This window comes from Pocillopora damicornis, chromosome 3, assembly GCF_964200805.1.
Source record: "Pocillopora damicornis chromosome 3, jaPocDami1.2, whole genome shotgun sequence".
Taxonomy (NCBI): domain Eukaryota; kingdom Metazoa; phylum Cnidaria; class Anthozoa; order Scleractinia; family Pocilloporidae; genus Pocillopora; species Pocillopora damicornis.
The window spans coordinates 4,799,311-4,827,027 of NC_142672.1; the positions used below are offsets into that span (position 1 = coordinate 4,799,311).

Here is a 27,717-nt window from a genome sequence, read left to right on the forward strand (position 1 = left end):
ACTCTCATTAATAAGATTCAGTAGGTATTAATTCACAAATTAAAAGTGCCACTAGAACTCATAAAGCTGATTTATTAATAAAGCAAGTTTTGTACGTGACAAAACAGAGGGTAGCCTTAAAACAACAGAATGGTTTTCAGACGTACAAACAGCAAATTGATCTGCTGTAATAGATAGAATTCACACTACTGGTTGTGAAGCAGTAAACTTCAGATTCATCTACTAGCTAGCATTGATGAACGGCTCTAAACAGTGCTTAACATTTTGCACCACCACAAAACAAGTGCTGTCTAGCTCTGGGTCCAGTATCTGAATTTTAGTAAGAAACTTAAAATTATCAGTTTTGGGAACAGAAGGTATTCACCCTCTTGTGTGACTTGGCCATCCCTCGTTTCTGCTGCAAACTCTATGCCACACATTTCCTGTCTCCAAAATTAAGGAAACCATTTTTCCTTTGATGTTCCTTTTGGGCATCATGAGTGGTAACATACTATGCTTGGCTATCTTAGAAGTGATCTTGCAGCCATCAGCAACACCTTAAGGGAGCGCTGCATGGGCCCTGATGCTTCGTTGATGGTTGTTTGGAGCTGCTGGCATAGTCCCTCTAACACACCAGGCATATGTTCTCTTGTAATGGCATCTCGTGCATCCAGGGCCATAAGAGCTTCTTCGATGTATCTGTAAATTTAGAAGGACGAGATTTAGAGATAAACATGAAATCAAAAAACAGTGATAAATTTGAATGGAACAAAGTACACTTGAAATAGAAAAATTGAATAATCCTATATTTCTGGTTACCAAAGTACCCTAGATTAACTATGAGTGACCTCATTCCTGTTTAAATCATGAGAACACCCTTTCAGCATCAATCATTGTCATGGTCAGAGAACACATCCACAAGTTACTTACCCAGTGCATGGCACTTATGGAGTACACAGACTATGTTCCATTATACCACTCCTGCATTTAGCCTAACTACACAGTATGTTGCTAGTACTTACTTGTGCTTAAGATCCGTATACATTGCAAGATCCACAGATAGTTGCTGTATTAGAGACAGCAAGACTGGTTGTGACAAAGGACAAGGGGACTGGGAAAAGACTTTCTCGGGATCCACATTTTCACAAACGTACATCACAATGTTTAGATCTCCTGCTGTCAGGGCCTGAGAGGTAATGTTGCAACATGCATGTAAGTATCATGAAACACTGAAATTCAAAAGAGGTACTGTAAATGCTATTATAAGGCCCTCAAGTGGGTGGGGCTGAAATCTAAACTGGAAACAAATACAATTTTTCAATACTCTCGTACAAAGACATTTGTGATAAAGGCCATAGAGAAGAATAGTACAGTGAATTTCCTGAATGAGTGGAAGGGATGGAAATTATTTGGCTCCAAGAGCCCAACATTTTTCCCTTGGACCTAAACTAACTCAGTAATAAGATTTTATCATGTTCCACTCCAGCTCCTTGACTTTCTTCCTTTTGTCGAGCATTCTGCATCTCCAGGGGGTGTATGAAGGGTACTGTGGCTTTCCAAGGCCCTGATCACACTGTCACTTACAGCCCTGATTTGGAATTTAAATCCTCTCATACACTGGGACATAAGGGTCATGTGATAACTTGCTTTAAATCATTGTTATTCTTATAATCGTAACCCTAACCCCAGGTCTCTTTCTTAGCATTTTTGTCTACATACAAGTAGAGGAGGAAAAAATGGTGTTTTTTAGAGAGGATGAGAGCCTATCAGTGCATTTATATACAGTAATAATGAAATAGCTCTATCTTGAATATCACAGAACCTCTTGGAAGGCCTCTCCAACTTTTCCAGATTCCAACAGCCTGGAAACTGCAGCCTACAGAGAAAAGAGTTATTATGTCTCTTTACACAGTTCTGTTCATACTCTCTTCATGAGCTATTAATGTCACATACAAAAACAAGAGTGATTTCTGAATATTCTCCACAACACCTCATCACAAATTACCATAGACTAAGAAAAGTGTATATGGTATTAAGGTTATCTTAATGCAAACAGATTTCATCTTCCCAACTTTTCCCATAACTCAATGAAAACAGAGGCATATAACCTTGGTTAAATGTCAGAGTCAAAATCAATCAATAAATAAATGTTAGCATTTGAATGAGTATCGGTAGAAAGAAACTTGCCTAAGATCATGTATTACAAAAGGTGTTATTTTACATTTTGGAGACCAACAGGAAAATGGGTAACTGTAATTGTTACCCTTGAAAATTCATATTTACAACCAACCTGAGTTTGTGCAGTACTAGGAGACTGTTGTGAGGTATTTTGTGCTGAAGATGTAATCATTTCACTCAATTGTTGACGTAGGCCTTCCAATCCTAAGCCCATTTCCTTTTGCACTGAGTCCTGGACTGAAGCCAGAACTTCAGACAACAGACGTGAAAATATCTCTTCACGCAAACTATGAAGAATCCAAAACAAGGGCAGTTATATTACATTCATTGGATATGCTGAGGTGAAAATTTATTCTTCTTTGTTTCAAAATCATTAACAAACCATACCCAAAAAAACAAAGTAGAATAATATCTACAACATAAAAAAATTTTATTTAAGGAAACTTAGGCTATCTAAAGTATTAAAAAATATCAGCTTTATCTTACACAACATTTTGCTAACAATTTTTCTTTCCTGAGTGACACTTATTTACCCAGATTTTGTTTTCACGTTTTTCTATATCAACTTACAATTCTTCCAGTTTGTACTCTAAATCAGATTACAACCCACACACATACCAAAGAGTTAAAAGACCACCTGTTTAAAATTAACATTTCATCACAACCATAGTCCCATAAACATCACCAGTCAACAAACATGTTGAGATTTCCCAATTTTGCACCTAGCCTTTGACCAGCTAGATTTTAAAACATTGGGATTTATTGTGTCAGTTATGCTTCTTATTTGTTTTTATTGTATTGCTGTCCCTAATTTTGGTATATAACCTGTAAAACAAAACAGATATTTTGCTCCAGGTCTACCGTGTAGCAGGACAGAAAATGGTGGTGGTTCTCAGATACTAAAGTCAACCTCTTGAGACCAAAAAACGATCATCTGGCACTTTTCACACACATGTTCGTGTTCTTTGTCACTACTCTTTACTTACCCTTCTATTGATGATGACAGTTGTTTCTGTATCATAACTTCAAAGTCAGCCATAAGGTTTGATGAAAGCCTCTCTGTTGTTGCTTGGAATGATTGCTTTTGTGATTCCAACTGTCTCATTACAGGTTGGAAAAAATCTTTCTCCTCTCTTTTACGGTTATCCAGAGCTGTTGTAACCTGTTGCAGGTCTTCAAAATAGAGTTTATGTCAAAATAAAGTGAAACCAATGAATCAAAGAGTGCACAAATTTGGCATTTAGCAACAGTGTGGTCTAATAAATGTATTTAGTACAATTGTCCATGAGGATTTGAGCTCTAAACTATAAAGACAGCCCAAAAATTGTGGTCAAAGTAAACAATGCCATCCATTAAATTTCAGTTCCAGAAGCCTACTGTTTATCCACACTCTTTCAGACAGGCCTAAGCAAACTGGTGGGGACAGTCTAATGAATAAAAAACCTCAATCTTTCACAAATTTCCTAAGGACACTCAGCACAAAATGGTCAAAATGCCACATTTTTAAACCTTACAGCCAACGGTATCCCATTCTCCTTTGAAATTTGAGAACAATGCTAGAAACATTCAGAAAAGCTGCAGTAGTTTTCAATATTGTTTGAGTAAAGGGAAAAAGGATGGAATGCTTTAATGAGAATAATTTATAAAAATAGTACACATTTCATGTTAGTATGCAACTACTAGCATTCTATCTGGCTGGCTACACTACTCAATATCTCTTCTTTGGTAGATAAAGAGTGGCCTAGCATTGTGCCTCTGTGAACAGAATAAAAGAAAAAAATGAGCCTGTCTTGTTGCTATGGTTTGGAAGATTAACACATTCTTAACAAATTACTTATCAGCAAACTATCATGCAATAGAGACTGAGAGCAAATTATCTAACAGTTATATAGTGTTTGGAAAATTAATGAGGCTGTCCAATAACTTTTGACCAGGATTGTTGGTACATACTACAGTTAACAACATACATTGTTGAGTTCCTTTATGAAATGATTCATTTATCTGTTGGAACATGTTCTGGCATGCCCTCTCAAAGGATGGCAAAATGGTGCTCTGAAATGCCTCACGGTAAGTTACTTGAATGGGTCCCTGAAGTGCACTTGCTGCCGCTGTACCAATAGCATCAACAACACCCTGTTTGAGGATAAAAAAAACCTGTTGTTATAGTAAAATTGTGTTTGTTAGGGACATGTAGAGCTTACTTTTCCAGAATTCTTACATCAATTGCAAAGATTCAATGCTCTTTACTACTTTACAGAATCAAGTTCATGCCTGTCTTTGAGAACTATTCCTAGCTAGAATCAAATAAAAAATTACAGCTACATGTATTTTACCACATCCCGGTCATTTGGTACCAACCAGACCAGCGTCAAAAACAAATAAACCAAACCTTACCTTACTTTTCACAATTTTTGCAACACTATCCTTCAATACAGTATCTGCTGCAGTTAGTTTCTAAAGAAAGGGAAAGAAAGCCTGTCAGAAGAATCTGTATAACAAATCTTCTTCAACTGACATGTGCCATATATTGAAAACTTTAAGCATGTAAAGAGAAAGTATGGGTGATAGATATCTCTAGCTTTTTTCTAACAGCTACCCCTTTAGGGTTGCAGCATTGTGTGGAATCACGGGCAAAGGTTGCATTTCAAATCTTGCATCAAATGACACACTAATTAAAAATAAATTATTTCCAACATACCTGCCCTAATGTAGTGTTGAGTTGTTCTTGCACAGTACTCAATACTTTCTGAACTGATGGTACTACAGCACCCTTAATTTCAGCTTTGACAGATTTATCTAATTTTCCTGACAAGGTAGTGGTGATTGTTTGGGACAAAGTACTCTGTAGTTGTTCATGTCTTTTTTTGTCTCCTGAATGTTTGTCACGCAGAGCTTTGTCTAAACGCTGAGCTGAACAGCTTGTCAAAGAAACTTTAAACTTGGTAATTATATCAGCCACACGGCATTTTCATAAGGGTTCCTCATTTTTGCACCTGAGTAATGTTTATGATTAAAGTAACATAACTCTACATTTTTTTAAACTTGCCATTTAACCCCTCAACACCTCAGAACAAAGAGCCAATTTTGCAAAACAATAACCATGCTTCTTGATGCTAAATTTGGTTTTGTAGACAAAAAACATCACTGGTTGAAATTTTCCTTATGCACATGATAGCATTTTGACCCCAAGAACATTGAATGCTTGTCTCATTATTTTGCTGAAGATTTAGCACAGAGCAACAATCTAACGGAAATCTAAAGTTCTAGTAACATAGAACTACTTTTAAAACAATTTCAAACAGGATACATTCTTCACGTGAAAATTCAGCCAGGGCATTCTGTAATTTGGAGGAGACTCGCTCCTCAACCTGATGTACTTCATTGACCACTGTAATCATTTTCTGCTGCTGATCAGACTGGTATGTTTTCAGCTGCTTACGAAGGTCGTAGATATCTTGCTGTTGAGCTTTGAGCAAACTCAGAAGCTCTTCAAGAGATGAAGAAAGACCACCATCCTAAACATTTTAGAAAAAATTTCAATTAAAGAAATTACTCAACTTATCAGTAGTAAATAGAATAAGAAAGAAGATTAATTTTGAATGTGGTAAAGAAATAGAGAAAAATATTTTTCCTTGTTACAAGCGTGGGACAAAGAGTCCCATGAGGAATGGACAGTCAGACCTTTGGATTCTGCAGACTTTCTCCATAAGAGAAGCAGAGGAGATACACTTAGAAGCAAAACTTTTAATGAGCACTTGTCCCCAGTCCCTCAATAAGCAATAAACATTTCAACACCAGTAGAGCACATGGTTGAAACTGAATTAAGTTTCCAAACATTCTTGACTGTCTTGTTTGCTTTTAGCATTATCATAACTAATTGAAACTAAATTTCAAGCTTCAAAGATGCACAAAAACAGAACCTTGAAATTAATCAAACAGTGCATCTCAGATCCTTACCCTGAATATGGGACTAATAAATAATGCTAATCATTGATAAGTTAGCTAAATTAAGAGTTCAGAGATTTCTTACCATTGTAACTTGGACCTGCTGGGGAGGAAGATCTGTTGAACTTACAGGAGTAGAAACAAAACTAAAATTGAAAGAAAAGAATACAAAAAACTGAAAGTTAAAACTTTTCATTTGTGTAAGAGACCCAGGAAAACTCTCAAACAGCTTGCTGTGTGGTCACCTTACCACCTAGTTGCCATCTCTTTCATCCACTATCTCTTAACAGTTAAGAAAATGGACAGTCAAAGACTGTGTGTGACTACCAATATCACACAATTTTTATAGCATTGGAAAGAACCAGGGTGGCATACTGTTGCAGGAGCTAGCTCAAAAGTCTCATGTTTTCCCTATCCTCTGGAATCCAACAATTATTACCTATGCTCCTATTAATTTTGTTATTTTATTGCAATTCCCTTTTTTGAGACTTAAGTCTCATAACAAATGGCACTCCATGTTTTAGGATATTTGATCATTCTGCATCTTAAGACATTCCGTCATTTGCTCTGACCAAGAGCTAACCCTTGACAATAGCCAATTTACATTACCAACTCAGTTAAAAAACTAAAATTATCTTATTACATCCTATATTTACTCTGGTTAGTTTAGATAACTGTCCAAAGAACAAGCTTCAATCTACACAAAGAACTAATTTACCTTGACAATGCTGAAGGTCGTTTTCCAATCTCACTGTAGCCTGTTGGTGTACCAACCGGCAGTGCATGTGCTGATTCAGGACTCTCTCGTCCAGTTGGTACCACTCCATCATCGCCATTCATATCCCACTGCTCCAACAGTCCTTCCTCTGTAAATGCATCCTCCCCATCTACCTGAACATCATCTTCTTCACCCCTCTTATCATCTTCCAAACAAATAAGATTTCCTTCCGCACGAGCAGACAAAGGTCTCAAACTTTCACTTGTACTAGATCCAGAACTTGATTTTCTTTCTCTTTCATTTTCCTCCTCTAGTGTTTCTGCTTCAGGTTTCTGAGACTCTGGTAATTCCTCATCACCTCCATCCCTAGTATCATCATCCACAGATACTTCAATGTTTCTTTCCATGCTACCAGGACTGTGTGATCTGTTCTTTTCATTAGCAGATGGACTCTTTGAATCACTTAAAACATTCTCTGCTTTATCTCTCAGTGCAAATGGAGAGGCTTGAGTCTCCGTATTTGAAATAGCTACCAAAGGCTCGAAACTTGATGCCGGACTTTGTGTGTTTTGAACTGATGCCATTTGTGGACTAGACTGAAAGTTTAAAATGGGTATTGCACTAGGGTTAGATGTTGGTGTTACAGGTGACTGGGGCAAGGGCGAGGTCGTTGGTGTGAGAATACCACTCTCATGAGCCAAAGATCCTTGAGGTGTTGCCGAGTTGCTTGACCTGACAGTAGTGTCAGACAGTCTTGATGACACAGATGAGCCCAGAAGCTCATCAACTGATGCTTGCGAGTTATTCAGTCCAGAGATCATGGTAATACTGCTTCCATTGCTGCTGTTTACAGCTTCAGGGTGGGTTGACCCTTGCAATGCAGTGCTTGCAAACGCCTGTGGTGTAAGTAGTTTTGTTCTAACTGGAACAGGTCCATCTGTACTCTCCTCAGGCTCTTCAACATCTGTACTTGCTTCTGTTCCTGTTTCCATACCACTTAGGTCAGAGAGTCCATCATGGATAACTGTATAAAAAATATAGGCATATCAGATAGTTATTACATTTTTTCGATGCAAATGGAGAAGCATGGGAAGAAGTCTCCAAACTTCCCCAGTGCTTCACATCTTTATGAATACACAGCTGATGCATGAATTGAATGTTTATAAGATTTCTAACAGAGGTTAAAATATTTTAGAAAGAGAAGTTCCTTACTCCTGATTCTCAATTCCACTCAAAGCTAAAAAGTCGACATTAACACCATCAGTATTAACAATGGGAAAATGAAACACTATCACACACACTGTATACTATTGAACTAGATTAAAAGAAGGTACCATCTATGTTATAAACATAATCACTAAGGAAGACTCACCAGACTGCCCTGCTACTGTGGTAAGAGATGAAAGAGTTGATGGAGTGGGTGGAGGAATAGAAGGCTCTGGTTGGAAGTGAACCAAGAGTTCTTGCATTGATCTTTACAAAACAAAGATAATCATTCAATACACACTTCATTCTAGCCATACTCAAGATATACTTATTCCTTAATTTATCAATTCTTCTAGAGTTAAAGAGGATCATGTAACGCAGAAGGAATAGATGCAGTCAAACCCACCATGTAGACCCAGGAACGCCAAAACCACAGTATAAACCCAAGATTATCGTTAATGCAAGGAGACAAACCCTCTTCTGGCACCCATAGAGGAAAGAATATGAGGTCAGCTGAACAAGGACTCCAGCAGATAGGGTGGTAATGGGAGAAATGGAGCTCAAAGCCCATGACTGGATGGAGTAGAGAAGAAATAAGGATGCCATGTTCTCCACACAGCAGTGGAGGGTTTACAAGAAAGTTTTTCAGTTCCCAATAATCTCTTTAAGACTCCCCTTACAATTGTTCCAACTTAGAAATTGGTAGGTATTAGAATCGCTGTCATGCAAAATCTGACTTTTCAAACACAATTAAAAAGGGAAAGCAAGGCTATCTTGAATCACCAAGAAAAACAAGGTTCGTTCTTACATTTTACAGCTTCATAGTGAAAATTAGTTCAGACTCTAGAGGTAAAGCTTTACATGTAAATCTCTGGAGACTCAAAATGATGACTGCATGATTAAGGTTCCCTGGGAGTCTTAAACTAATCCTAAAACAAAGAACAAACTTTACCTTGTTTGAATGCAAAAGAGCTGCAGTTGAACACCATACTTTTTCCCTTTCTCTTCTCCAGCAGCTATTTCATCAAGACCAACATGTGAGGAGTGAATATCATCATCACCATGATCATGGCTTTCAGCATTTTCCTGACCATTCTGATCCCCTTGTGACTTGAGTTTAAACAACTTGACTTGGCCAACAACAAAACTTAGTAGTGGATGCGTGAGATGAAACTTAGCCACAGATGTGACATGTGCTTGGCCTTCATCAAAATTTTGGTGGAACATCAGCACATAAATAACCTGTTGGTGAGAGAACAGACAGCCAGTAAAGCTTGGGTTTTCAGTCTTAAAGGCCAACAAACCTCATGGCTCAATAGAAGTGAGCAAGAAGACCAATTTAGGGCTGACATACCTTTTTAAGGACATCTGAAATTACCAAATATGACGCTGAAAGGTCCATGCCTACTTTCAAGTATGAGCGAATGGAGCTAAAGAAAAGGTTTAGAGGAGGAAAAAAAGCTCCTTTATAAATGCACTTGTAAAATTAAGATTAAGTAAACATGTGCTCTTTGTTTATTCATCAAATATAAAAATTGTTGACATTTCATTACATAGTAAAATTGGTGCAAAGATTGACCAATGGAAGGCCATCTGACAGGTTGTCTGAGACAGACACACAGAAAGACGTACTGACCAATTGAGAGCATGCATCTATCACTATTTGGCTATGTACAGACATTTTAAAAAACAGAACATCAACAACAACCAATATGAAAAAAAAACAGAAATTCTTTATAATCCAGTAATACAATAGCATTGGAATTATAATGAAATGACACACCTGGATCCTGGAATATCTGGAGAAGAAAATCTGCAAAAAAATTAATAAAAAATATCCTTGTTTACAATTTACTAATTTAGAAGTATACTTTTATCTTCAGTACCAATGAATAATTTACAGAGCACTAAACTCCCTAAGCTAATCTCTAAACTGGGATTACATGTACCTGATTGTTTGTAAACATGACCATGTAACTGTGCACCAAACTTTAATCTCTCTGTTATAATCAGCACCTGTGATTAAAAATCTCCACATTGGAAGCCTGCAAAAGAAATTGCATCATGTCATTGTTTGTTACGTGATGGACTGATTAAATATTAAATAACTCAAAATCAAGTAAAGAAGAATATTACCTTGCAAACTTGTTTCTAGAACAAGGTACTTTTTGTTTAATCAACTGAGTTGTTAGGGTAAATTGGGCACCATTAAGAGTTTCAAAGCTGATGTTTTGAGCACTATCCCTTTGTCAGATGCTCAGACAAAAGCCTTGCTGTCCAAACATCAGCTTTGAAATTCTTTATGGCAATGGCCAATTTACATTATCAACTCAGTTGATAAAAGCAAATTTATCTTTTTATACTCACCCACCCATGCAGTGCCATAGTTTCCTAGAAAACTATCCCTCTTTATTAATTTGTTCCCAGGGCAGTTTTTTTAATAAAATGGACAATCTAACTTCCTTTCACTTTAAACCCAAAAGGTTGGTTTGTACTTACCCACCACCCCTGAGTAAATTGTGGAGAAATCTGTACACAGAACAATTTACTGATATGAATATTTTACTACACTGCTACAAAATGTGTTATTTTGACCTTTACACAAGTCTAGAACAATACTGAACAAAAATGATTGCATCCTTCTTACTCTTTATCTTGAGAAGTCTGATTGTCAGTAAAAATCATACAAGACAGGGGACGTCCATCATGAGGCTGGAATTCATGCATGCACTCAACTTTCTCTGTCAACTGCCAAAACTTGATGTGACCATCTTCACTGGCAGTTGCTAATACTGCACCATCAGGTGAAAGAGCACCTTCTGTGATTGGCTGAGAGAATAGTTTTTTTAAAAGTTTTCACTATGAATGAAAAGACTTTCTTGATGACTTCTTTCTCCCATTCAAAGTGTAAAACTAGATAAAGGATACAGAACCATTTTAGGGTCCATTAATAAAGTATATCATTGCTAATTAATTGCTAAAATCATAGATGCATCTCATGCATACATGACAGTAGTAAATTTAAAATCACAAAAATTTAAACTTTTGCACAAACTTGACCCCACATTATTGAATTCTTGTAGGAAGTTTTTCTACGTAAAATTTAAACTAATTTTAAACTAACTGAGTGGTGGAATCTACTTGTACCTCATTTAATATTTCAGTCAGACACAACTTCAATAAAAGGAATTCTGTCATTTTACTAAAGGCAAACACCACCACTCTTGCAAACAGTTTTCTGTTACACAACAGAGTAATAACACTTTGCAACATCTAGATGGAAAGTGCCTCATTTTGTTGGGATTCAAAGACATCATGAGCTTATAATTCATATGAAAAGTTGTCTAGCCTGTGATAGAGACATAATTTCCAGTATCTTTTCCACATGAAACTTTGCAAGAGATCTTGTCCTGCCAACCAAAATATTTTAAGAGATTTACCTTAGTGTGTCCATCTGTAATTTCTAAATATCCTACTCCTTGCTTTATATCATCAATAGTCACTTCAGACCTGCCACACCATTCAGTCAGAGAATCTACATCTATTACCTCCAACTGATAAAAGCAGGTTTTCAAAAAGAGCAAAGTTAGTGCAAAACTGATATTGTTGAAAACATAGTTTTACACAAATATCATTTTGATTGCCCAATTAACATGTAGTTTTAAGTGATTTCAAACTACTGTAGTTTGATTATTTTGTTGGTCCCATGCAAATATAGGCTCTGTAAAATAAACTCTGTATTTCAAGAAAACAAAATAGTGACCCAAACTAGGGCTCCAACCAGATCTCTGGAAAAGAGCATGGACTACAAGCCATTAGGCTGTGACATCCCCCTAGACATTTCAAAAAATGTCATCAGAAATGCTGAGAGGACTTTGATCTAACAAGCTATAGATTTTACTTGCAAGGTGAAGGCTTTCAACTGCAGTTACAAATTACAGTGTATTTTGTCCAACAGAAGCACTACAGTGTTTGCAACTCTGCCAAAAATCTAAATAAAAAAATATATAATTTTTTTCCAGTTTAGGCTTCTCTCAAGGTGTGTGTCATAAAAATAAGCAAGATAGTAATGCACCTGATTTCCATGTGTAATGGCCAGTGGTCGGCCTTCCTCAGTGGCAGACTCTTCAGTTCTTTCAAGTTCTTCACCATCAGGCATGTATGGAGTCCATATTAGTCTGTGGTGCTCAGAGAGTGTATTGGTAGGACGTTTGATATGAAGCTTCACAAAATATCTTAGCAATGGATTAAGGTAAACTATAGGTACACTTTTTTATTGAATAACTGTCATTGCTGACATGATATTAAGTAGTTTGCCATTTTTCACCAGCATTGGTTTAAATCCATCACCTCTGACTGTAACATCATACTACAACGCCTCAATTAGGCTTTCTATTCTTTGGATAAAGTTCTTATGGGGTACAAGAATTAACTTTACTAGAGACCAAGTGGTTATTTGTGATCCCTATTTATTACAAAAAGGTAGAGTAATCAACTTCCAAAAGTTAAATCCATCGGATAACGATAATAGCTATGTTAAGAAAGGATACTCAAGTTTCCCATTTTTTTCATGGATAACCCAGATATAAACATTACCTCCCTCATCTACACATGCCAGCATATTGGAGTCCTTGTGTGAAAACGCTAACTCGCTTATTGTACCAACAAATCCCTTGATCAGTGTCCTAGTGGCTGTCTCAGGATTAAGAAGCCTTACAACATAGCCTTGACGGCCTGAAATTATTTTAGAGAGCAAAGAATAATTGACTCACAAAACTGATTTCACTTAATAAAAACTAGGAACTTAAACGTTCAAACATTTTCTTTCTGTTACATTAAATAAGCCATCAATCACTTTCATAAGAAACATTTTAGAGCTATTTGCAGATAGAAAACCAACCAAAATCTGTCCATCAAAACTCAAAAAATTAACTGGTGAACCCTTCTTTCCTGAAAGGCCTGATATGTGATAGAAGGCACTATGAAACACACCTTTGAATTATGCATTCCCATCTTAAACTCCACAGAATATATGTCATTGAAATGGAAAAGTCTCTGTTTCAGTCACATATTCTGTTCATTTTGGCAATAATCTAAATCCTGAAGAACAGCTCTTTTAAAATGAGGTGAGAGTTTCAGACTGAGATACTCGTATTTATTTCTTTTTTGACAAGGTGCTTTCTTTTTAGCCAAAGAAAACTAAGCCAATGCTCACTCACTCTACAATCAGATACTGTATGCTGGCAAGAAGGCTAATTTTACTTCAAAATAAACAAACCGAACCTTACATCTTTAACTAGCACTACTTAGCAAATACACATATAGACTGAGGCAGCTCTACAATTACCTCTAAGAGCATATGCAATGCACTTGCTGCTAACTGCTAATAGACATCCTCTGTAGTACTTCAGCTCCCAGTCATAATTAACCATGGAATTAAATTTTATCTGTGAAAAATAAAATTGGTCATTAACCCTATTATCAGTGCACAAATTCTCCACACTGTTCTCTAAACATCTCCTTTGTGCTGACAAGGAGAAATTGTTTAATGGTCAAGAGCTCCTTTAGTTGGCAATAATAAGCAATTATTGGATGAGGTTGAGAATGATATCATAAATTATCAATGCCGAGGTCTAAGTTATCTGCCAAAGCCAGGCATGAAGTTTGATAATTCATTTTATGATGCAAAAACCAAATTCAGTAAATGTTTTATTACAATTTTTTCTAAAACAAATATTAAAAAAAGACACCACTCTGAGTTCACAAAAGTTTGAGAACACTACATGGACAAGGGCTAAGAAACTAGGCAGACTTTGAACTTGAAATGAAAACCCAATATGTGCTGCAGATATTTGGTTATCATGAGAACTGATCATGCTATGTTCAGTTCAGCAGTCACACTGTAAGGGGAAATTAATTGTTAGTCAATCATAGACTGAGGTTAAAGGTTTAACATTACATTCAGTCATACACTGGAGTACTGAACTGAAACTGATAATCCAACCACCTCCCTGTTGTCTAGAGTTTCAAAAGGTGACTTTTTCAAGGTTTAAAAGTTTTAAAATCAATTTGGTGTTCATTTTCCTTTGATTCAGACTACAATTTTAAGGAAGGCAAAACAAAGGGAAAATACTCAAAGTGTTTAAAAATCTAAACCAATAAAAATTTGAATGAAAATGTGTTTAATAGGTAACAAGAGGCAGTAAGCTTTGATAGTTAGCCAAAAGGATTTTACAGGTTAATTCAGTTGTTGACCAAGAAAAGTAACAAGAATGCATAGCACATCAGTACCACTCAAATGTTAGTTAAGTGTCTCAATGTTTAACTTCATCCTCAATTCTTAAAATGGAAATTGTGGGAAAATTGAATTTCAAGCCAGTTGAGGAATTTTTTGGAGACAATCTACTTCAAATAACAGACAAAATTTACCCTCGCTTGGAAGTTAAAGGGTTAAATGATCTCACCTTATTACTAGCTGTGGCACTTGTTGAAACTGCTTCATCAGATACAATTTCAACTTCATTTCCATAAACTGATTTACTGCCTCCATCATCACTGCCTTTCATCTCACTGAAAAGTACAATTGAAAATCAATAATTAACTTCCACAGTATAAAAACTAAAGAGTAAGTCATAACTTTGAAGCATGTGAGATCCCTTTACATAATTTAGAAAACAACCTGAAGTTTAAAAGCTTGACTCCTCAAAGGCAAATATGCTTTCTTGCCCAAATATGAAATTACAGTTTGAGCAACATTTCATGTCATAAAATCTTGGCAGTTAGTTACAGGTTAGATGTTTTTGTTCCTGGGTGTGGCGTTGGTATGTAATGTGTAAAACTTTCTTCAGGGTTACTATCAAGGGTGTAAATTGAACTCACATTGCATGCACTTTAGTAAAGCAAGTTTGTGGTTGCTATTCTTCCCTAAATGAAAGCATGCTCAGCTCTTGAAACTACATTTAGCTGTTTCTATATCATAACTACCCTTGATTGGTCAAATTAAATTCCAAAAATCTACAATTGCCTGTTATAGCACTGTCTACATCATCATCATGAACACATCAATCAATTCATATTCGAGACAAATAACTCCACTTTGAAGACTAAACTCCGATTGTTTAGTCTTACACTATAATAAACCCCAGCTTTGTAACAGGCTTACAAATGATGCGACTGAAGGTTATCTGAATCTTGCAAAAATGAATGTTTAAATTTAAATCTGAAGGAAACAAGGATAAGCTATTAATCAGCTAGTAATAATGTTCTAAAGCAAATCAGTGACTTACATGACTTGTTTGACAGGTTCGAGGGACATTCTTGAAGCAACACCCTCACTGTCTGAGACAGACACATCAGACATCTGTTCCTTTGAGTTTCTCTAAAATAGTGCAATACCGTGAAATGTGAAATGGAGCACTGGTACATTGCATTTAATAGATGTCTTCATATTGCTTGCTGAACATAGTTCTTCAATATTTGATAAGTCTTCATATCACTTGTTGCAAATAATTCTTCATTATTTGCTACATTCGTTGCTAGAATGTTATGTCTGAAATGGCTGTTACAACAAAGGAAAGTCACTTCATTTGAAAATGCACTTAGTTTGAGTAACTGGTCAAGACAAATAAGATTTTGTCCATTCACTTACCTTTCTTTGAGGAGACAGAGAACTTGCTGTAGATGCTGATTCACTGCAACATCAATCAAATAATATAGTGCAAGAAGATTACCATGGATCACACAACACGTTACTGTTCTGATTTCCACTCCAGCATTTACTTAAGGTGCTCCCTTTTGAAATTCAGTTGGTGCAAAAGTCAATGTGTTTCTGGAAAGCATTTACACTTGCGTATTCCATATATCAAGGCCAGTGCATTAACCCTTTAACACCCTAAATTAAGTCCCCCCTATAATATCCATACATCTCTCAGCACACAGGTAATGAAGATATTCAAACTTATCAGATAAAGTTAACTTGATCTTACACCAAATTCTTGTAACTAATTTACAAGGAAATACATGGCTGCTAGAGGGGAGAACTAATAATCAGATCTTGGGAGTTAAAGGGTTTTCATATTTGGTACACTTTAGGGAAAGGCAAAGAAGTTAAATTATGATTCATAGATATTTACCTTAGAGTATCATCAAGGTCTCTCTCTCCATTTCTTTGTGTCTCTAAACTACTCCCTGATACATACATGAAGACAAAGTGTCAATACAATATGTCTGTTAATTTAAATTATTTTAATGAAAACGTAAAGCCCAATTACAAAGAAAGTAGTGCTGTAATTCTAAAAAAATTACAGTGTAACTTCCACATACTTTCCAAAATATCTTTAGGTCAAGTTCACCTACAATTCGAAAGAGGCATGCGGAAATAGAGATATAAATAACAATGCGCATAAATAGGTAATTAAATGTGCAAAATTTTCATTAACCTCGTCATGTCGTAGTACTAGATTCACATACATGTTAGATAAAAACAGGAGAAAGGTATTCATTACTCTTGTTTATCATTAGCATAACACACACGACAGTGAGCAAGAAAATAACAAAGACTATTGACTTAATCTTTGCCATGACTAAAACAACCATTTACACCTATTTCATCGGATACACATTGACAGTCACTACTTTCATTTTCATTTTGACACATGAAAACTGCATCAAGCAGAAGTTTACAATTACGATGAACTATGCGCTACTTTCTTCATTTAACAACCTTAATTTTTTCCTTTATCGTGCACCCATACAGTCACTCATGACGCAGTGTTTTCGAAACTAAATCTTTCAATTTGTATGTACCAAAAGTAAAACTTTGTCACTGCGCGAAAAATTACAAGTGAATTTGCACCCACCATCACTTGTTCCAGTGTTTCCGATGTTCAGCAAGTCGCAAAGTATTTTTGAAGCCATTCCTCTAGCATTATCGTCCATTTCCGCAAATCGTAGAGGGAGCTTTTCTCACGAGCAAAAATTAAAAGTCGTAAACAAGAATATGACCTTTCGCATAGAGGAAGTGTAGTGTGTAGTCTTCATTACAAAATGGCGACAAGACGCGCATACATAAATTATTCAGACAGCTACTCTGGGGAAGAATGATTGCGGGCGCTTACGAGGAATAAATCTAAAAATACCACACAAAATCATGAAAGACCAACGACTGAGAACAATTGCTTTTTGAACAAGCATTACAATAATTTAATTTTATATGATAGGAAAATAATTCGTGTGATGAAAGCGGGGGCTTAAGAAACCCATAATAATCTGCTCATTATTAAATCGCAAGAAACCTATTTTGTAACAAAACACATTAATTCCTTTATTTCCTGCAAGCATTTAAGGACTTTTCAAAACTGTTCTGGGCCACTTTTATGGATTGTAGTCTTTCACCTTTCAGAAAATATCTTTCTTTCACTCGACCCTATCCCAGAAAGTGACTTCTTTCAAACGCCCCACCCTAGATGGTTGATTATTGACCCACGCGCGAAAAGTGAAAGCAAAATGGCGGACAGGGAGGCAAGGGAAGTTGTTATTTCCACGTCTTCGTCTGCAAGACTGTTACGATGGCGAGTTGGTCCAGGCTCAGAAGTTAGAGAAGGGAGTGTTCTTTGTTTCTATGAAATTATTGGTGACGGGGATCGGGCTGGATCTTTCATAACTCAGCCGAAACTCAAATCAGCCTTTACTGGTATAGTCCGTGAATTGCTGGTCGCTGAGGGAGAAATCGTAGCAGCCAGGTGAGAAACGGTGGGTCAAACGCGAATAGGAAAAGTCCCTAAAATGCGGATTTAAATATTTTTAACAGTTAGAGAAAATCTGTCGTGGAAAAGGTCTGAGTCATGTGCGGACAACTAAGTTCGTTGTGATGAGTTGACAGTGGAAAGTTTGTTTTCGTCATAAATGTTCGAACGGTGAAGTATTTACAGAGCTCATCTATTTAGGAAACGAGAGCTTCAAGGCTGCACTGCATCAGGGCAAGTTGACATATTTTAGATCTATCTCTTTACTTGGGGTTTTCTTCCGAATCAGCGAAGATTTCAGTTTGTCCCAAACATCGTGGGTCGCTGCACGTTTGTTGGTTGTGAGAAAGAGAGTAAGATTTGTGCATGCAACGGCTTTGTGTAATCGGAAAACAGATTAGGAATGAAACAATTTTAACTTTTGCATCAGTGGCTAGGTACAGAAATTTCTTTTAAGCTCTTTAAATACCAACAATATGAAGATAAAATACGTTTCTGTCAAGCTCTGTGGCATAGCTGCTCTTGACCTCGATCGCCTGGATTTTGGAGGCGAGTTTTATTTATCGCTTAGTGCGCAAATTTTTCTACGGGATTTGATTGGCTGTTGAACCACCAATCCACTTATCGCGATTATTTTAATTCCTTTTATTTTAATTTATTTTTACAATTTATTTTAATAGAATTATCTACTTCCATCTAATGCTTGTATTTGTAGAGTGAATGAAGAGTTTTACTGATATCCCATTTTATAGCAATGTAAAGGAGCTTAGTAACTTATCATGTTTCTTTAAATTGTATCCAGCTTGCATTTTCCATTTTTTCCTATGATTATTAATTTTAATATTTGACAACCTTAAAAATTACTCATTCCTTACCACTAACCTGTAATAATTGATTTATTATATTTTTAAGCCATGCTTTGTTAAGATTATTATTTTTGTGATCAAAATTCATACAAAATGAGTTGACTCATGACTAGAGGCTTTGCTGGAAATCCCAAAACAAAACAAAAACAATAACTATAAAAAAAGAGAAGAGAAAGAAAAATGGTTTTAGTACACTGTAGACTGGAATTAACTCAAAACAAAAAAAAACAAACACAAAAGGAAACAAAAACACACTAAAAGTCATCAAGGTTTCATCCTTTAACCCCTTTGTGGTAAAGTTTTCACACACAGTTTTCTGTCAAAAATCAGTGTTTGTCCTGTTGCACATTATGAACAAATTAATTATCTCTGTCTATTCTTCTGTGTGTTACCACAGAAAAATGCTCTGATATCTTGGTTTAAACTTGGACCATAAATTATCTATTTGAATTGAATGTTTGATAAGGTTTCAAAATGTAGAAACAAAACCAAGGTAATATCACCGGACATTCCCCAGTTTTTAGATGAGCAATATTGGATCACAGTATATACTTTAACCAATCATGCATGAAGTATAAGAACATCAAAATCTTTCATTATAGTTAACAAAATGTAATTGTGTTATTCTTAGCATGCCAGTATTGTTGATAGATGAAGCAGAATGTGAACATCGGATGGTCATGAAAGATTTATGCTGTGACTGTGGTGCTGATCTCAGAAAGTAAGTATCTGCAGTATAAACCTTGACTATTTTTCCTAGTTGGTCACAAGCAATTGCTTAGTCATGTAGCAATTTTTACTAATAGCCTTGTAGAAAATGGAAATCAGCCTTAGTTTACCATCAGAATGTGCGACCTTTAGAAATGCTTTGTTTGAGAAGAAGAAAAAGCAGACAAAATTTACACAAAAATGGTCATCAGTTTGTGGTTATGCACTATCATAGATCTACATGTGCTTTAGTAAGCTAAAACTGACTGGTACCTTTCAAGTTTCGAAGCAAGAGTGATTTTTCGTGGGCTTTCTGCTAAATTTCATGACATTTGTCAGTTCTCTACACATGCAAATGTGGTGTCATTTAGTTGTTCAGTTTCCACAATGAAACAGTAGCAAACAATGCTGTCATTTCTGTTCGGTAACAAGAGGTCACGCAGAGTGGCTGGTAAGCTTTATAAGAATTTGAGGGGTAAACAAAACAAAGTTTATGTACTAGCGATGGAAAAGCAGCCAATATTGCCAGAAATAACCACCTTAACAACTCTATAATTGCCCCACAAACACGTGGGGACAAAGCTAGTCTTCATCATGAAATTCTACTTGAAATGTGTCTCAGACAATGGTTTAAAAGAAGCCTTGAAAATAAAATCTCTCAACAGTGTAAAAGTTCTGAATTTGAGACGATTAGAACACAAATTCAGCTAGTTGATGTGATTCAATTTCATACCAATGCAATTCATTGCTGACACCACTGATTTTCCAGCGATATGTCATGTAAGTGACACCAAAGATATCACCCGAAATTAAAGGGAGACCAGGCTATGTTATAAGCAGTTTGGAAAGGGCATGGTCAAATACAGTGTTTTTAAACAAAATTTTACATTGTTTTTTTCAACCTCTGAAACTAAAGGTGTATCGTTCACATTATGAATTTTTCGATGGAGAATGTTTGATAGGCGCGATGTACTGTATGCTTTAGGAAATGACAAAGTTGAGAATGACCAGCCACCTGAAGCTGCAAATGTGCTTTACAGGTTTGAAAAGGTCCCTTACCTGTTGTGCTGAAAACTGGGGAGAATCCTGAGTTGGTTATTCCATGAGAAAAATTGTGAAATATTTCTGAGTTTAAAAACCAATATGGTTACTTGTCATAATTTTTTGATATGTCAGAATGATCATATATACATATACTGAATTGTTGAAATGCATATCTTTAGGACTAAATTAAGGAACCTATAATTTTACATAGACTTTGTGTACAAGAAAATGTGTCGATCATTCTGTCAGTGAGTGGAAATTCAGAAAATAAAATTAGCTTTTGATCTTGCAAGACATTTTATTATGCAATACAACTGTATATAGTGAAGTAATGGTAACAACACAGTGTCTAATGATTCATTTTGTAGACTTCGTGAAGAACAAGATGAGCCATCTTCCCCAACTTTGGCATCTGTGCCACTTATACATAACATTCCTGAGCTAAAAGTGAGCCAAGAGGTATGAGCTCATTATTTGTTATGGTTGGAAAATAGGATTGTCGATTTCTTTATGAATAAGATTGTTTTTGTGGTGTGTTAGGCCTTTTTAAGGTCCCCCCCCCCTCCCATTTTGTCCTGAAGGAGACAGAGATTTACTGGGAGTGTAAAGTGACTTGTACTCCCCTTCTGAAAAAAAAAGCTTTGATCCTCATTGGATAATTTAGCAGTTTGTGAAACTGAAAGATTTTGATCCTTCTAATAATTATCAATGGTTCAATTTTTTTTCTAAACATGGTACAATTCCATTTCAGGAGGCAGAAGCTTTGGGAAAAAAGGATGAAGAGCGACTCCTTCAAACTCGCAAATTGTCCCTTGTAGTGGATCTGGACCAGACCCTCATTCACACAACTATGGAGCTGATACCACAAGATATGGAGGTATAAATCTTATTTCACAAATAGTTATATAAAATTGATCTTCACAGGTAAACTGCAATTGAAGTTGTCGCAGAGAAAAAAGGCTAAAAGAAAGAAATCAGGTTTCAGTGAGGATAGTACCTAGCAACCTGTGGGCCTGAGGGTTCCCAATTCTCTACTGAAACAGGGGATAAAATTAAGGGAGGCATGCTGGTATACAGGGGATGTTATTTGTAAAATAGAAACAGACATACCAAAATTATTAGGACAAATTGTTCAGGGTTTTGAATGTTCATCCAGGCTGAGTTACTGACAGTCTCAAATGCTAAAAAGGTTGCTGGGTGAATCTGCTGCTAATGAAAAGGGTCTTTTTTAGCAAAAGGATTATACTTATGTCTTCCAGATACCAGTTAATTTAGTTTTATCAAGTGAGTCGGTGATGTAAATTGGCCACCATAAAGAGTTTGTTACTTTGGTTATCAATCGGGTACAGTGGCCAATTTAGAAGACCAACTCAGGTGATAAAACCAAATTATCTTGTTATACTCCACCAACGCAGCACCATAGTTTCCAGATATCAGTTGGGCACCACTACTAACTGAGCTATGAGGCCATATGTTTGGAGGGTGAAAAAATTTGTCTTTTCATGAGTTACTGTCTTGATCGTGTTTACATTCAGTGATTTTCTCAAAATCTCGGTGCTACCTTTTGACCATTCTGGATGTAAAGTTGCGCCAAGTACCATTATATCAATCATGTTTTCCCATGATTTAATCCAGGTATACTTTGTTTCCTTCATGCTTTCATTAGATTAACAACTGATTATAAAATGTTGATATGGTTACAGGACGTCCATCACTTTCAACTACCTGATCAGCATGTGTGGTATCACACTAAGATCAGGCCAGGAGCAGTGAACTTCCTGAACAGTGTATCCAGTCTTTTTGAGCTGCACATCTTCACCATGGGCTCAAGAATGTATGCTCACACTATAGCCAGAATGTTAGACCCTACTGGAAAACTCTTTGCACACAGGATTCGTTCAAGGGATGAGTGCTTTAATGCATTTTCCAAATCTCATGACTTGAGGTTAGAAATCTTCCAAATTAATGCTTTATCTGCTTAAAGCTAGAATTTATTTGTATAACCTTTTGCAATCACCTACAAGTATAAATCACAGTTTTTCAAATTCAATCGAGAATTAATGTAAGTGAATTCTGGTCAGAGGCCTGGCAAGGCATTTCAGGTGTGTGAAACTTTTCAGGTGTGGCAAACTTTAAAATACCTGTGGCATGTGTTTTGTTCACCTGTTGAGGGGCTCCTGGGACGAAAGGAAACATTGACTTATAGAAGAGCAGTGGGTAGGCTGAGACAACCCGGTACATACCCTCAGTCTGAGCCTGAATCTTCGTTTAGCATGCAACTTTCTTTCACGTTCATTTCTTTCTTTTTTTTTTCCTTTACCCAAAGTCGAGCCGGTTTGTCAAATAGTACTTTGCTTTCTTAGCTGTTTCTGCTTCTGTTGGCTGTGAGAAATATTTTGGTCTTGCGAGGTTTCAATAGTTTTTCCATAGGCGGGCGGCGTCGGTTTATATTTATGCGACTGTGGCCGTAAAAGGAGCCGGAATGTGAACCCGGCTACGAGAGCCTTCTTGGCTAAACAGACGGCGCGAAGAAGTCTTATAGGCGGCGGTAGACCGCGGTATCGGTGATATGCGGTATACCGCGGTAGTATCGGTGGTAGACCGCCGATAATCAAGTTTATTGAAACTCCTGCGGTCTGCCAGTAGGTCCACCGTTTTTAACGTTATGATGGTACTTGTGCTACATGAGATGTCTATGTGAACAGAATTCGCGACTGCGAATTGATCACAACCAGTTCCCTGGAGATATTCGAAAAATCCTGGTGTTCTATAAATGATTTCAGAGATAGAACATCAGGAACTTGGCCTTAAATGTGTATGTGGGTAGCTTAAAGACTTCATTTAATATCACATACAGTGGCGAATCTTCCCTACTGGAATTCAAAGCAAATTCTTATATCTGGTCATATTTCAGGGCAATATTTCCTTGCGGTGATAACATGGTTTGCATAATAGATGATCGGGAAGATGTTTGGAATTTTGCCGCCAACTTGATTCGCGTCAAACCCTACCAGTTCTTCAAAGGAGTAGGGGATATTAATGCCCCACTAGGTGGATCTGCTCCAGTCACAGAAGATACCAACCCCTTCGGAAATCCTGGTAATCGAAGTGAAACTACTACGGATGATGCACAAATCGAAGAGTCGAATTCTCGGGACGACAACGAAGGTGGTGTTACGGAGCAGAAGAAAAATGATGCAGTGTTTGACGACAATGGAGAGACAGAACGAAAAGTTGCTAATCCGGAGACAAAAGAAATTCAGAAATTAGATGAAGATATGCAAATTTCCTCGGATAGCAGTGAGCCTGTTATTGAAGACATCGAGCAGAACAAAAGTGAAAAGATCACTGGAGAAGCAGTTGAAGAAATAGGGACCTCATCCAAAGTAGTGGAAAATGGCGGAGGTGATAGCGCCAGCAATAAAATTGTAAGAGAGGAGTCGACTGAAATCCAGAAATCGAGTGTAAATGCAAGAAACGGAAAACAGGATGCCGATGGAAAAGCTGGAAATGAATTAGAGCAGCGACCATCTGAGGGAAGTGTTAGCACGTCAAGTAAAACTGAGTTGAAAGGTGAAGGAGGTGAGTGTCAGGTTTTCGTAGAGATTTCTTGCAACCAAATCTTAAGAAGAGTAGCATTCTTGAATTTTCTGGAATTAACAGACAAAATTAATGAAAGCCTTTGGATTCGTTGTGAAAAGGTCCTCTCGCGCAGTTTCATTTTAGTCATTTATCTCTCAGTTTCGCTCGCTACATTGTGATCTCCAAAGATGTGGAATTCTTCTCCAACTTAACTTTCCTCAAAACATTTCATGTGACGTGATAAATCTAACGTGTTACGTACCTCCCCGATTAAAAGAATATATATCTTCTCCTGGGAAGTTCAATTCTGCCGTGAACGAAAAGAACGTGAATGAAAAAATCCGCATAGATCATCCTATGCCCTTGATTTTTCGTGATTTACACTTAAATTCTCCCTTAAATATACATACATCATCCATCAAACGTATTATGAGAATACTTAAATTTATCAGATAGAATTTATTATTATTTATTATCTCCGACACCAAATTCTCTTGACTAATTTACAAGATGTGTAGAAGCTAGAAGGGAGAATTGACAATCAGATTGTAGGAGTAAAGAGTTAAAACTGAGTTTTATTGTTATGGCAACAAGGAACACTTTTGGGAATGTGAAAACATATGAACCATAGAGGTTTCTTAACGAAACCTTAAAGTTTCTTAAAGTCAGGTTGGGAAGTGTCATACAACTCTTTGTGCGGTTGATGGCAATTTTCCGGAAAGTTAGTTGAAACAGCGAGAGGAGATGAAAATACGAGATGCTTTCTCTATAGAAATGAAATGGAATAAAACTAGGCTATGTTATGTTCAAATTTGCTGCATATAATCAGAATTTTCAAGACACACTTTGTTTCTAATAATTATAGGATCATTGTCTGTAGTTCAACCACTGCATATGTTAATTATATTTTGTACAGTATATCCAAGCGTTCACAATGGTGTTACTTTGATTTTATTTACATGCAAAACGTTCCAGACCAAACGAAAATCAAGAAATCACGGCAGCAAGCCTACGCGTTTGGTGATGGGGACGACGATTACCTCCTACACCTGGAGGACATTTTACGTCGAATACACGATGTTTATTACAAAACTGTAGAAAGCGTTCAATCGCAGGCTCCAGAAGAGGTGAAAAACAATCCTAACATTTTAAAATATTGTACACCAGGAACATCGACTCCGGATACGAAGATGATAATGACCGAACTACGCCGGGATGTACTTCGGGGAGTTAATGTAGTCTTTACTGGAGTAATTCCTACATCGACAATACAAGAAGACAGTCAACCATGGCGCGTTGCACGCGCCCTAGGTGCTAACGTTAGTAATGCGATTGTTACACCCAAAGATACAAACTCTATCGGTGACGTAACCACCCACGTGATCGCAGGTCGTTTAGGGACAGAGAAATCGTACCGAGCAGTAAAATCCCGCGGGATAAAGGTAGTGAATCCCGGTTGGTTGTTCTGCTGTTTTGAACGCTGGGAGAAGGTGGATGAGCGTTTATTTCCAGTTGAAGGCTTAGAGAAATACAAGCAACAGGTCCGGGATCATGGCACACCTCGCGGGACACCTGGAGAAACTGCAGATACAAGAGCAGTTGAAAAAGCGATTTTGGGCTTGGATGTTGTTGATAAGGAAAATGTGGTCACTAAATCAAGATCTGATTCGGCAAGTAGTGCGGATCTTCTTATGTCTACCTTGAACCCCTTATTATCATTTTCGCCGTCTGAGGTCGAAGCTATGGATAAAGAAGTCGAGGATCTTATGAACGACAGCGACGAGGAGAGCGATTTGATAGGAAGTGTGTCAGAATCGAGCAGTCCTTCTGATTCCGAAAAATCAGAATCAACGAGTAAGCGAAAGCGAGAGAAGGAAAGAGACTCGCCGGAGGATGATGATGAGTTGGCAGGCAAGAAAGTGAAACTTGATGATGACGATGATGATGGACAAAATGAAGGGGGTGAAGAAAAAGATTCTGATAAAGTTTCAAGCAGCCTTGATTCTGACGATGATTACACTCGCCGCTCGACACCAAGTGACGATGAAGAAGATAATGATATGGCGGCCATGTTAGATGCAGAGTTATCTCATTCTTGAGTAACGTTAGCTTACTGTGTAAATTTGAAGAGCTGTTTTTGATTGAGTGCCAAAAATAATATGGGATTCTTTTGGGTTTGCTTTACTTCGCACTTTGATCAGTCCAAAAAATACCCGCCACTCTCTTAACCAATCAAATGCAAAACTAAAATCAACCGCGACTTGGTCGCCCGCTTTTTTTCCGCGTCTCAGTCAGTTTGCTTGGTTTTACTTTGAGTTTTCATGGCCTCTCAAAGGCAGCGGTTGGCTTTTGTGGTTACTTTGGTTTTGGTTTTACGACACTCAATCGAAAACCGCTCTATAATTCGGGAATGCATTTGTATTGCATCACTACGCTGTGTTATTTTTCAGAGAATCACACCACTTTCACAACCAATCAGATGCCGGTAAAACTAAAACCATGGCTCTTCTTTATGATGACGTCATTTACTGAAAATCCGCATCAAGCTTCGTTTCCACCGGCAAAAAATTGTTGAGAACCCTTTCTCTCCCCTCGCTTGGTTTTGTGGCCAAGATTGATTGGTGCCAACAGGAAAAGTCGTTATTATAATCTGAGGACGTAGTGGTACTATATTGAAATCCATAAGCTGCAAACCATGAATATTGCACAATCATAAACGAAAACGTTTCCATTTTTCCTTCTTCGTCAAATAAAAAATCAGCGGAGTGTAAAGAAACAGAGTTACTCATCACAGAAATATGTATATTTTTAGTTATCCAGTTATTTTACTCGAGATGTCACGAATATCCATAAACTAACTTTAACGTCTTAAATATTTTCATTGTCAAATGTATGTTGTGTAAACTGTTCGAAGAGTGAGTCAAAACCTGAAAAAAAACCTTCAGATTACATCCATATAATAGTACCCGAAAGGGTTGATTACAATGGGGTCAATGACACGACTCGTGTGACATGACAAATTGCGTGACATCCCGTGACAGGAGCTTACATGTTGGATTGATGAGTGACATTAGTTAACACTATTTACTAGAAAAAAAAGGAAAGAATCTCGACGTGGAAGTTTACTGTTGGACATGACTGTTTCCTGCTCTTGGTTTTGAAAAGGGCGATTAAGATCACGCTGTTTCCCCTTTCAGGCCAAAAAAACTGTATATTTATTTTTGCACTATCGTTCTTGAGGTCACCTGTATGTTACAGCTGGTCTGTAAATGAACTTCACCACGTACAATGAGCTGGATAATTTCAAAATAAAGTTCTTATTATAACATGATTTTATGTGAGGTATAGTTCTTTCTCTTGCATACATTTCCATCTTGCGACAGTTTTGTACAGATTTTCAAATAACCTCCGAAACCGAAAGTATTCCTTCTTTTTAAAATATTACTATTTTCAAACATTTTAAACAAAACTTTCTTGACCATATAAGGCAACGAGTTACATATTCGTGACGTCAAGTACTCTTATCGTGTCATTTTCGATAGGGTGTCTCAGACATACTTTTACTTTGCATACGTGCCATGAAGTCCAACTTTGACGGCAGTACGTCAAAATAACTTGCGATCACTGATCGAGCCCTTCATTACGCGGTTCGTGGACTTAATAATGCTTGGGTTTCAGCTGCTCCTATGAAAAGAGTTAATAGTGGCAAAAAATAACTGCGACTTAGACTCGTCATAACAATATATTT

The 27,717-nt window shown here is 37.0% G+C and overlaps 2 protein-coding genes across 3 annotated transcripts; one reads left to right on the forward strand and one right to left on the reverse strand.

Moving 5' to 3' along the window:
• Positions 1-56: 56 nt before the first annotated feature.
• LOC113665958 (enhancer of mRNA-decapping protein 4) lies at positions 57-17,072 on the reverse strand. Its single transcript, XM_027181701.2, has 26 exons — positions 16,885-17,072; positions 16,159-16,213; positions 15,675-15,717; positions 15,313-15,404; positions 14,491-14,596; positions 13,374-13,473; positions 12,577-12,760; positions 12,102-12,261; positions 11,467-11,580; positions 10,674-10,855; positions 9,976-10,071; positions 9,810-9,839; positions 9,381-9,456; positions 8,979-9,268; positions 8,193-8,293; positions 6,821-7,844; positions 6,188-6,248; positions 5,465-5,672; positions 4,856-5,067; positions 4,552-4,611; positions 4,125-4,290; positions 3,144-3,330; positions 2,270-2,444; positions 1,802-1,855; positions 1,002-1,165; positions 57-678 (listed from the first exon to the last, which is right to left on the reverse strand). The coding sequence occupies exons 1-26, from the start codon at positions 16,961-16,963 to the stop codon at positions 501-503; spliced, it is 4,197 nt and encodes a 1,398-aa protein (XP_027037502.2). The 5' UTR covers positions 16,964-17,072; the 3' UTR covers positions 57-500.
• Positions 17,073-17,493: 421 nt separating this feature from the next.
• On the forward strand, positions 17,494-27,300 carry LOC113665937 (RNA polymerase II subunit A C-terminal domain phosphatase). 2 transcript variants are annotated; one of them, XM_027181673.2, is made up of 7 exons: positions 17,494-17,766; positions 19,267-19,356; positions 20,756-20,846; positions 21,139-21,264; positions 22,091-22,332; positions 23,302-23,969; positions 24,945-27,300. In XM_027181673.2, the coding sequence occupies exons 1-7, from the start codon at positions 17,531-17,533 to the stop codon at positions 26,066-26,068; spliced, it is 2,577 nt and encodes an 858-aa protein (XP_027037474.2). In that variant the 5' UTR covers positions 17,494-17,530; the 3' UTR covers positions 26,069-27,300. The 2 variants fall into 2 exon arrangements, with proteins under 2 accessions (XP_027037474.2, XP_027037475.2); XM_027181674.2 differs by having other exon boundaries at positions 17,511-17,776.
• Positions 27,301-27,717: the final 417 nt, after the last annotated feature.